The following is a 12,210-nucleotide window of genomic DNA, read 5'->3' on the forward strand; positions in this document are numbered from 1 at the left end:
TTGCTGAGATATGATCCTCCCCATCTCTGGCAGTTTTCAAAAAACATCTGAAAACCCATCTTTTCACCCAAGCTTTCTCAGCTTCCTAATTTTTTTAAAAGTTTTAATCTCTGGTTTATTTTTAAATTGTTAAATTGTTTTAAGTTTTTTTGTATATGTTTTTATCTTGTTTTATGCTATTGTTTACCGCCCAGAGACAAGTTTGGGGCGGTGTACAAATCTGACAAATAAATAAATACATACATGTGTATTGTAAATATAAAAGAATAGAAATATAACGCTTGCTAACCCTTTAAGTTGGGTGCAAGAATTTCTTTGGTTTATCCTTCTCTGCAATGTAGTTCCACCGGTGATTGCAAAGACTTGTTTCTTAAGTAGAAGTTGGGCTACACCGCTAAAATTAAGGTTTGAAATTCCTATTTGGCCATGTCCCCCTAATAGGCAGAAGCTATTTTGGCTGTGTTGTGACATCATACCAGCTGTCTGTCTTTGGTCAAACTAAAGTATGGAGAGTGGATTTTCCTGTAATATTCTTACCAAAAACAACTGTGATTTTGAAAAATCCAGAAGGCACAAGAGGATTCTTGCAGTACTGTGCAAGAACAACAGAGAAGGCACTGGAAAAACTATTTATGCATGAGAAAACCACAGGGCTCTCTCTGTGGGCGCCAGAAGTCAAAATCAACTTGATGGCACACTTTACCTTTACCTAAAGAAAAGTAGTGACAGAAAGCTTGGATAGATGCAGTGAAAAGAGAAAAATTGTTCAGTGAGAAATCCCTATTGTTTGTGTGTCAGGACCATTTCAATGTAGTACATCCAATATTGTATCTTTATCCTTTATTATTATTATTATTATTTTAAAAATGGAGCAACTGTGCAAATGAGAAGGGCAGTGAACAGTTTCATAGGATAGAGATGAGAGAAATGAAGACCACAAGGTTAGTATTGGAGCTGGTTTTATTACTCAAAAAAATCTCCCCACCCCACAAAATTGCCCTCTTATATGGCATAACAGTATGATTTATGGCATACTGTTATAACTAATTTTATTCCATCTTTCCCTATTGTCAAAAATCAAAAGAAAATATTTTATTTCTTTTTTAAGTGGGAAGCAACTGCATAGAGAAGGTGGGATGAACAGTGCCTCTCTTCCTGCTCTTTTTGTCTTTTGCCTTAGTAACAGCTGATAAAAATATATGTCAGGGCTGGTGAAATCTCCCCCCGCCCCAGGAAGTAGAAATATCTTGAAAATAAAGGGCAGCTATTACTATTGGTTTAACTCATGTCTCCGAGGGAGATTAGGCCTGTTCGATCACATAGGCCTCAACTGCTTAGTATAAGTAGAAGCTATTCTCATGCACAGTCGAAACGGGGCTAGGGAAGCCCAGCCTGGTTTTCACTGCACATGTGACCCACTGGGAGCCACGTGGCTCCTGGCAGCAGCGAGCCCTCTAAAGTAGCCCAACACTTAGCCAGGGTTTGGGGCACAAACATGCCCAGAAACTGGGCGAAGTGATTGTGTGTCAGTGCTGCACGGCTTCGCACAGCACCAACACATGAGTAGCCGCCTAACCAGTGTCGGGAGTGTTGGGAGGGTCCCCATAATGCACTGCACACTCATGCAGTGCATTATGGGACTTCTGGGTGCCAGGAGGCTCCCAAGCCCCGCTGCTCTGCCTGGGTGGCCAATCCATCCGGCCAGGGAGGGCTAGGGGATCGTGAAACCCACTCTCCCCACAGACCTCCTTCCAGCATGTCACACTGCTTGTGTGAAGTGCCTTGTAGTGTTGCTGCGTCTATCTGACAGTGGCCTCTTCCTTAATTCTGCTTCATTTTACCCCATAACTTGTAGGCCTCAGAGTTCCTATTTGACTTTTACAGCCAATGTTCCCTTCAACAAAAATGAAAATCAGCATTTTAAAAAATGTGATGTTTAAAAGTGTTAGTGAGTGGCTAGTGAGGGCAAGCAAATACGGGAAGCGGAGAGAGACTTTTGCACTGTACAACTTTTCCTTCCTATTTGCCTGACTAGGAAACTTAACTCTTTGGGAGGAATCCCCCTCCCCTCTGCCTCGTGCTGGGGGAGGGAGTTTGTAGCAGCCTGATTGGCTGCTTAGCATGAGGGGGGCGTGGTTTCGGCCGAAAACCGGCCAATCCACGCCACAAGCCAGCAGTCGTTTCTCAGATCTTCAGCTGGAAGGAGCTCCGGTTGTGTGCTCCTCCAGCTTTTCCGAGGGGGGGGGGTTCGCCCGGGATCGGGCGTGCGGAGCAGGGGAGTTCGGAGGCGGCTGGCCTCGCCGCGGCAGCAGCGTCCTTCGCCCGGCTGGGCGCACCGCGTTTTCTGCTTCTTTGGGCCTTGGGCCCACACGGTTTGATTCTCTCCCCTCTGGCCCCAGGCGGAGGCCTTGCCTCTTAAGGCAATTGGGCTTGGGGGTGGGGGGTGGGATTCCCCTTTCACTCTGGGCCTACTTCAATATTGTTGCTGTTGGTGGTGTTCAATACGTGGGCTTGGGTGTGGGGGGGGGGATTCCCCTTTCACTCTCCTGGGCGTTTTTTCATTCCTGTGGTTGCTGGTTGTGTTTTCCATACTTGGGCTGGGGTGGGGGTGGGGGATTCCCCTTCACTCTTCTGGGCATTTTGTCCTTACTGTTGTTGCTGCTTGTGTTTTCAATACTGTTGTTGTTGGGTTTTTGTTTGTTTTTCTTCCTGCTCTATCGGTTGGGCTTCTTCCCTGTCCCCTGGCAATAGATAAGGGTTTTACAGTGGTCTGCCCAGCTGGGTGAGGATTGGGATTTGGCCTTGGTGGGGGTGGTTCCCTCAGGCTGAGGTGGGGGAAGTATTTGGTGGTGCACATTAGCCTTATTGTGTTGGTGTGGCTGTGGGGTTTTTTCCTGCCTTCCTGCAAGGTGTGTGTGTGCTGGCTGTTAGTTCCTTGGTTGACTGGCTGCTTGCTTGCGTGGAGTCATGCCTAAGAAGGCCAAGGGGAAGAAGGGGGGGAGACCCATCAGATAGCCTAAGAGACCCGCTGCTCTTCCTCCGTCTTCCTCTGAGGATGAAGACGAAGAAATGAGTGTTATTAGGGCCCTGATAGGGCGGATGGAGGCGTTAGAACGGGCCAGGGCTGTGCCATCGGATCCCGGGGCCGGCCCGTCTGGTGGCGGGGGCGTTCCACCCACCAAGGTCCCTCGCAGAACTCGGGGGGCTACTAGAACCCAGTTATTGAAATCTATTTCCAGTAGGTTGGATGCCCTGGAGAAGGCAGGGGCTCCTGCTGGACCTGATACTCCATCTGAACCTGCTGCTCCATCGCTGCCATTGACGGATCCGCCTGGGCAGCCAGCTCCTGCTCGACCCCCGGACCCGGTTCCTGCACTGCCTGGACCTGCGTTACCTCAGCCTGTGGCGCCGGTGGAGCAACCCCCACTGGATCCGTCTCTCCCTGTGGCCCCGGGTGAGCCAGCAGCACCCACACCCCCCGGCGGCTCCGGCCAGTGGCTTTCCATACCCTGGCCTGCGCAAGCCATGGGGGGATGGGGACCAGCCCCATACTGGTCCCCCTATGCACACGCTTGGGGTTCAGGGTTTACTCCTCCCATTATGGGTACTGCATTGGGCCTTCAGGGCTCGGCCGAACAAGTTTGGGGGGTTCATAGACCTGTGAGTGCGCCCGCCAGTGCGGCGGCAAACAACGCGACTGTCCCGGTCCCCACGGCTAGCGGCACGGGGTTCTATCCTATGGGCATTACCCCCACGCCCCAACATGCCCCGTATGGGGGGATGGGGCTTCCTTTGGGGGACCATTTGCTTCCTGCCACAAGGGAAAAGATCTTGAAGGGGGAATACATTGACATCTTTAGCCTTTTGTTCCGGGAGCCCGAAGCAAAGCATAAAGAAGGGGAGTCCTGTAAGGAACATGAGGCCACGAAGCGTAAGCCTGTGGAAAAGACGTGGAGCAACTGGCTCTCCGGGTTTACCATATATATGGGGGTTATTGTGCAGGCGCAGCCGGCTAGGGGCCCCTCTTTGCTGAAATACATGGACATAATCCACAGGGCTTTCTCTGATTTTGCAGGATCCGCTTGGATCCGTTATGACGAGAGTTTTAGGATGCGAGCCGCCCTTGATCCATCTTTGCCCTGGGATGCCCCGCTACAGGAATTGTGGCTTGTGGTAATGTCCCCGGCCCGCCCAGTTGAGGGGGACTGATCTGACAGTGGGCACTTGTTGTCTAAGCCGCTTGGCTCCGTTTCTGCCCCGGGGTCAGGCCATCAGTGGGTTCAACCCCACTTGGTCTGCTGGGAGTACAATGCCAATGGTAGGTGCTCCCGGTCACCCTGCCATTACAGGCATGCGTGTGGCCTCTGTGGGGCCAAACACCCCAGTTCAAGCTGCCCTCGGGCCCGTTCCTCGGGTTCTGGAGGCAGGTTTAGGTCGGGGGCGGTAGGAAGGATGCCCCCCCTCCACCCGCTGCGGGTAAAGGGACCTAGCCCCATCAAGCTGGATGTGTTGGGCTGCCTATTACTAGACTATCCTGATAGAGCGGCGGCTGCCTACTTGTTTTGTGGTTTCCGGGATGGTTTTCGTATCCCTTCATCTTCTCGACTGGGGTCCATCACAACGCGTAACCTCAAGTCCGTTATAGGTCAGGAGCAGGTTGTTTTAAGAAAAATAGCTAAGGAAGTTGCGGCTGGTAGGGTTGTGGGGCCTTTTCAGACCCCCCCTTCCCGGGGCTGCGTGTTTCGCCTTTAGGGGTGGTGCCCAAGAAGGTGCCAGGGGAATTTAGGTTAATCCACCACCTATCTTACCCCAAAGGGTCGTCCATTAACGACGGCATCCCCGACACTTTGTGTTCTGTCCGCTACACTTCCTTTGATGAAGCAGTTCAGGTTGTTCGCAGTAAAGGGGTGGGGGCTCTCATGGCCAAGTGTGACATCGAGTCTGCCTTCTGCCTGCTGCCTGTCCATCCAGCCGATTTCGAGCTCCTAGGTTTTGCCTTCGCAGGGCAGTATTATTTTGACCGTGCGTTGCCCATGGGCTGCTCAATTTCTTGTGCGGCCTTTGAGGCTTTTAGCACTTTTTTGGAATGGGCAGTGCGGCGGAGGGCGGGGCTGGTGACAACTGCTCATTAGCTTGACGATTTCCTCTTTGTGGGGAGGGGCAATTCTGGGGAATGTGGTCACCTGCTGCATTCCTTCATGGAATTGGCGGCGGATCTGGGTGTTCCACTTGCGCAGAATAAGACGGAAGGCCCGGTTACCCGGTTGTCTTTCCTGGGCATTGAGCTTGACTCAATAGCTGGGTGCTCCAGGCTGCCCCAGGACAAGTTGCAAGCTTTGCTTGCTTTGGTTAGGACCCTGGGGCGGGCCCGCAAGGCTTCCCTTAGGGAATTGCAGGTGGTGGCCGGCCACTTGAATTTTGCCTGCAGGGTAGTTGCCCCTGGCAGGGCTTTCCTGAGAAGGCTTTGTGATCTCACGGTGGGCCTTCGGGCGCCGCACCACAGGGTGCGGATCTCAGAAGGAGTCAGGGCCGATCTGGCCCTGTGGGAAACTTTTCTTCTTACTTTTAATGGAACCTCGCTCTGGCGGTCTGAACAGCTGGTGGAAGCTGACTTGCAGGTCCATTCGGATGCGGCCAGAGGGGCCGGGTTTGGGATCTATTTTAGGGGCCGGTGGTGTGCGGCCCATTGGCCGGCATTTTGGGCCGAAAGCGGGTTGGTTTGGGATATGACCTTTCTGGAATTGTTCCCCATTGTGGTGGCTGTCCACATCTGGGAGGAGGAGTTTGCCAACTCTTCCGTGCGGTTCTGGTGTGATAATCAGGCCGTGGTACACATTGTCAATTCCCAAACCTCGCATTCGCGGAGGGTCATGGGTTTGGTCAGAGCACTTGTGCTCCAATGCTTGTGAGCAAATATAGTCTTTCAGGCCCGCCACGTTCCGGGGATAAAAAATGAGATCGCTGATGCCTTGTCTCGTTTTCAGGAAGACAGATTCAGGGCGTTAGCTCCCGAAGCTGCGACGCTCCCGGACCCCATGCCAGAAGTCCTGTGGCAGCTTGGCAGTTGGAAGCCCAGCAGGCCATAGCAGCGTCGTTAGCGCCTAGTACCAGGGCGAGTTACGCGGCCAAGATAGCGGCTTTTGCCCAGTTCCGGATGGCTGAAGGTTTGGCAGAATCTTGGCCTGCCCCGGTTGGTCGCCTGCAGCAGTTTCTAGTTTCGCTACACAGGGCGGGGCGATCTGGGTCCACCCTGGGTGGTTACTTGGCGGCCTTGTCCTTCGAGGCTCAGGTGAGGGGGGTCGGTGATTCCTCATCCGATCCGCGTATCCGGCGCATGTTGGAAGGATGGGCCAGGATGTCTCTGGCTCCGAGTGACAGCAGGCGCCCGATTACGCTGGACATGTTGGTTTCTATGGTCGGTCGCCTGGACGGCTGTTGTTCCACCCCCTGGGAGGTTTCCCTCTTTCGGGCAGCGCTTTTAGTGGCCTTTTTTGGTGCATTTCGCCCTTCTGAGTTGCTGCCGCGCAGCAGTCGTTCCCCGCGGGATTGCTGTCTCCAGCTTTCCGATTTAACGTTTGCGGCGGGTACAGCTGTTCTGGGCCTCCGCCGCTCTAAGACGGATCAGAGGGGCAAGGGTCAATTGGTCACTTTGGCTGGGGCCGCGGGTTCTGCGCTCTGCCCGGTGACAGCCCTTAAGCATTACATTGGTCTCTGTCCTCGGCCTGGGGGATGTTTGTTCCTTCATGAGAGTGGCTGCCCATTGATGCAATATCAGTTTTTGACAGTGATCAGGAAGGTCCTTGGGGGAGCCGGGATCCCCCACAGCCGGGCTCACCCTTCATTCCTTCCGTATAGGGGCTGCCTCTACTGCCTCAGGGATGGGCATGACCGAGGATGCCGTGCGGCGGATTGGGCGTTGGAGGTCCGTGGCGGTCAGGCGGTACATGCGCTGACAGCGGCCAACGTCTCATGGTATCTTCTGTGTTCTCCCCACAGGTGCTGGTGGAGCGGCTGCTCCGGTCCGGATCCTGGTGTGTGGCCATTCGCTGGTCTTTTGGGCCTTTCGGCGGGCCAGCACCTCGCAGTGGGGCACACAGCTAGATTTCGGCCGGAGGGCCTCTATATATTGGTTGGGCATGCGTGGCATGCAGTGGGGCCAGTTGCTCCCCACGGTTAGGAGCCATTTAGATAGTTTTCCTGCCCCGCAAGTGGTAATTTTACATTTGGGAGAGAACGACTTGGGCCGGCGAACTGGCCTCTCAATTATTCGGCAAGCTGCATCCGATTTTGAGGTTCTTAGGGACTGGATTCCGGGTGTATGCATCCTTTGGGTTAACTGGCTCCAGCGTAGGGTATGGAGGGGGGTGTCTTCGGGTCTTGGGGTTGAGAAAGCCCGTCGTAAGGCTTCAGCGGCCATAGGCCAGATGGTTAGAGCAGCTGGGGGTGCGGTCATACTCCAGCCAGGGATAGTGGCCCGCCTTCCTCAGTTATATCGTCCAGATGGGGTTCATTTGTCTGAGGTAGGGTGCGATTTGTACCTGGGCAACATTCGGAGGGGGCTTGCCGAGTTTTTGAAGGTTTATGGGGCAGGGAGGTCAAGCGTGGGCTAACCTCCCTGTGTGGCAGTAGCAGTGCGGGCTAAGGGGAAATTTAGGTTAGATCTCGGTGAGCACCCTTGGGTATTCTAAGGTTGACTGGTTAATCGCTCCTTTGTTGCCTGTGCGGCACGGGGAGAATGATTGCCAAGAAAACCAGCTTCAGGACTTCACCAACCTTTGGGCTCTGCGGTCCGGGGTGGTTGAAGTCCCTGAGGTATCCAGATCACTTCCTGAAAAGGGGGTGGTTGGCTGTGAAGGAATGGGGCGGGTCATTCCTGCCCTATTTCCTGAGCCAGGGTGTGTCGCCCATGCAGGCTATGTGCAGGGCTGTGTGTCCTTGCTCATGCCTAGGAGCCCGCACTGTTGTTTAGCGGTGATTAATCACCTAAAGTTCCAGTTCGCCATGTTGTAATTTTAATAAAGTTGTGGCCCTTTGCACCATATATATGTCTCCGTGTCTTCTTGGGCTAGGGTCTGGTAACAATGAGGCTGTAATTCAGTGGAAGAGCATCTGCTTTACAAGCATTGGATCCCTTCTTCAATCACTGGCATCACGAGGTAGGGCTGGGAAACACTCTTTTCTGAAACCTAGGTGAGCTGCTACCAGTCAGAGTAGACAGTACTGCCCTAGATGAATGAATGGTCTGACTTCGTATAAGGCAGCTTCCTGCGCCTATATAGTCATTCAATAGTCCAGAGTCATTTCACTCACCTCTTGTTCCTCCTAGGATAAGTGTTTGTGTAAACAATAGCAGGCATGTATTCATCAGCAGAGGCCTGAAATCGGCCCGATCTGCCTCATTTGGGAGGAAGGCGGGCCCAAAGGAGGAGCTCCTTTGCCGCTGTCTCTCCACTTGCTTCCAGCGTGCTCACTTGCCCGCCCACCCACCCACCCTGACCTTACCTGTCATGGTTGGTTTGGGAGGCAGGCGTGGAGCTCTCGCCACCATCCCCGCTGCACCACCATCCCCGCTGCACCACCAGCCCGCAGTGGCAGCTTTAAAAATAAAAACAAAGTCCAAAAGTGAAAGAAATTGAGTCCTGAACGGGATGAGAATTTCTCCCCAGGAAGTAGGGACATCCTGTGCAATGTGGGACAGTTGGTAACCCTAATAGCCACATTATGTTGCCCTGTTCATGTATCAGTAAGGCACTTTAAACAAGCATGGATCTTCCAGATGTTACAGATAGCAAGCCTAAGATGATGTTATAGAGACATAGGAAGCTGCTTATACCAAGTCAGACCTTTCATCCATCTAGCTCAATATGGTCTACCAGCAGTACTCTCCAAGGTTTCAGGCCATTGTCTTTCCCCTCCCTACTTGGAGCTTTTCCACACAGGGCTGTTACTACAAACCTCCAGTGTGTACATTCACACACCATCCAAACTTACCCCAAGTCCATTCGAGATCCTTGGAAGCACTCCACACACAAAACGGGCTTTGTCTTCCAAATTCTAGCTTATCTCGATGTATTTCTGTGTTTTTAAAATGCTGATTTTAAGCAAGTTTTTCTGAAAACACTGGAGCATATAGGGAGAGGCATTGATGTAGAATCATTAACATGATAAGAAGGAAACACTCTTTAGGAATGCAGATATAGCTCTTTAGAAAGGAAAATTGAGCTGGCTTGCCTAGCTGCAGGGAGCAAACTCTTTTAAGTTCTAGTCCGGCATAGCTAGGGGAGAGGGGGCCCTGTTTGCCTCTCTCCCCAATGGCCCCTCAGAGTGAGGGAGAAAATAAAATAGGGAGGGGAGGAGCAGGGGGCCCTCAGGAGCTGGGGGCCCCAAGTTCTTTGAACCCATCTGCTCAATTATATAGCTATATCCCCAGTTCTAGTTTAAAAAGTAAAACCTCGTATTTGCTCAAGTTGACTTTTTTGAACTACATTAGTCTGCTTGCTTAAGGTTTTCTCTGGTTAAAACGCCACACATGTGTTGGGGGGAAAGGGAAGAAATATGTTAGTGTAGTGGCTAGAGTGCTGGACTAGGACCAGGGAGACCTGAGTTCAAATCCCCATTCAGCCATGATACTAGCTGGGTGACTCTGGGCCAGTCACTTCTCTCTCAGCCTAACCTACCTCACAGGGTTGTTGTGAGGAGAAACCTAAGTATGTAGTACACCGCTCTGGGCTCCTTGGAGGAAGAGCAGGATATAAAATGTAAAAATAAAATTAAATAAATAATAGTGTATACAAATTAGGGGTGTACACAAATTGATTTTTTATTCTATTTGTGCCCAAAACAAATCACCCTGAATTTGTTTTGTATCCAAATCTGCCCCCTCCAAATCACCCCAGATTTGATTTGTATTGGCTTTGATTTGATTCTGATTTGGACTGGTTCGGACCACTTAACAATGTCCTAGGGGCACTCAATCTGGGTGGTGAGTAGGTCCCCATGGGTGCCACCTACCACCCAAATTTCAAGTCAGTGAGACACTTGGTTAATCTTTAATGAATTTTTTTTTAAGTTTATACTGATTTTGAACATTTCTGCCATAGGAAACAATGGGGATTCAACGTTGCCATATCCTATCCCTAAAACAGATCCCCAGCTTTCATTAAAAACAAAACAAAAACTAAGCTCTAGCCCTTGTAGAAGTGGAGTTATGGAGCAAAATGTGCAGTCCTTATTATTTCAAGTGTTTGGATTCTTTGGTGTATCCTCATAACTTTTCCTCATAATGAATCCCTATGAGTATTCATTATACGCCTTCATTTCTTCTGTTTATTTTGACTATCTTTGGATAGTGTCAACTACACTCCCCCTACACACACACACACACACACACACACTGGGGTACTCAGTTTATTTTTTAGGTATTTTGAAGTGTTTAGGTTCTTTTGTGTCTTCATTACACACCTTCATTCCTTCTGTTCATTTTGACCCCACTGCTTTGCAGGTGGGGGTGGGGAATTAGTGGCATCCCATGTTCCAATGACCCTGCAACCCACTGGGTACTCAATTTATATTTTAGGAATTTTTGAGTTGTTTAGACTCATTGGTGTGTAATGAATCTTCATAGGGATTCATTATGAGCAATGGTTATTAGACACCAAAGAGCCTAAACACTTGAAAAAAATCCTAGACCATAAACTGAGTAGTACCTCACTGCCTTGCAGGTGGGAGTGGCGTGTAGCTGGCACATGGCAGTTGACAGTTGGCACTGTTGAAAAGACAATCAAAATGAATAGAAGAAATGAAGGTGTGTAATGAATCCACATAGGGATTCATTGCAGGAAAGTTAGTCTGGAAGTATTGTTAGTCTGATCCTCTCAGTGCACTTGCACTTCCTTTCTCTGGATGTTAGCCAGTGTGAAATGTTTGTACTGCACCAGTACACGTGTCTGTCCTGGACCCTTCCAAGAATTTTGTTAATACATGGGTTATTGCAGCAGTGTCTCAGAACTCCCACAACAGAAAACTCATGTTCTAGCAAATCAAGCTTCATAAATAGATATCTTACATGCCAAAATCACACATGCCAGCAAATAAGTACTCCTTAATAAAAGTGGGAGAACCAATTAATTCCTTCTGCAGAATTGGACTGTAAAACAGAAATTGGATCTTATTGTTATTATTATTGTAACAGTTTGCTGCATTAATGAAAACTCAAGGCAAAACTTTCCCTCCAGACAGTGCTTTTGTTGTAGAAATGCAGGGTTCTTATATTCACTTTTTTCTAGTAGATTCCAAGAGTGATGTACGCAATCAGTTTGTGTATGCACCTTTAGGTTCTGCTTTCCATGGCAACATCAACACAGATGGGATAGTTGATTTTTTTAAAAGTTTATTTTGCTTTTAGCATAAACAGATTAAGCAACACACCACTAGCAGGCAGATAGGAAGAAACAGGAAGAGAATCTAGCCCCAATTATTGTACACAAAGGCTGATGTCAAACCATGCACACAAATATCAGATGTCAAAGACAACCAGACATTTACAGCACAAGTCCCTAAAAGGTACATTACACATAAACAGGGGCGTATCTAGGGTAGGGAAGGCAGGGCACGTGCCCCGGGCGCCACTTGAAGGGGGCGCCATTTTGTAAAATTAATTTTTTAAAAAAAATGGCTGCCAAAAACAAAATGGCCACCGTGCATGCTCAAATGGCCTATGTGAGGCCCTAAGCCATGCCAGGCCTTGCAGAGGCCATTTGAGCATTCGCGGTGGCCATTTTGTTTTCAGTAGCCATTTTTTTTAAAAAAAGATTATTTTTAAAAATGGCCACCGCACATGCTCAAATGGTCCCTGCGAGGCCCTAGAGGCCAGTGGGGGGAGGAGGAACCTTTGTAACCCCCCAGCCTTTAGGAAGCCCCCCAAAGGGGCTACGGGTAAAAAAATAATATATATCCTCTCTAATAAAACGCTTGGTGTCCGTCCGTGGACGGACACCAAGCGTGCGTTCGTGCCTGGCCTGTTCTGGGCATGCCCAGAACAGGGCAAGGGAGGCACGAACGGCAGGACCCGGCGGCCATGTTGGGGCCGGGAGAAGGAGAAGTGGCCGCCGCCTACGCCAGGAGGAGAGTGCGGGAGAGGCGGCGGCGCAGCCGTGGCCACGGCCAGAGGTGGCGGTGGCCGCGACGGGGCAACTGGCGGCGGGAGTACGG

At 50.5% G+C, this 12,210-nt stretch overlaps 1 protein-coding gene across 1 annotated transcript; it reads left to right on the forward strand.

The window, feature by feature from the left end:
* Positions 1 to 2,565: 2,565 nt before the first annotated feature.
* Positions 2,566 to 8,041, forward strand: LOC128342347 (uncharacterized). Its single transcript, XM_053289566.1, has 2 exons — positions 2,566 to 3,454; positions 5,985 to 8,041. The coding sequence occupies exons 1-2, from the start codon at positions 3,070 to 3,072 to the stop codon at positions 7,175 to 7,177; spliced, it is 1,578 nt and encodes a 525-aa protein (XP_053145541.1). The 5' UTR covers positions 2,566 to 3,069; the 3' UTR covers positions 7,178 to 8,041.
* The last annotated feature ends 4,169 nt before the right edge of the window (positions 8,042 to 12,210 follow it).

This window comes from Hemicordylus capensis, chromosome 2 (genome assembly GCF_027244095.1).
Source record: "Hemicordylus capensis ecotype Gifberg chromosome 2, rHemCap1.1.pri, whole genome shotgun sequence".
Lineage (NCBI taxonomy): Eukaryota > Metazoa > Chordata > Lepidosauria > Squamata > Cordylidae > Hemicordylus > Hemicordylus capensis.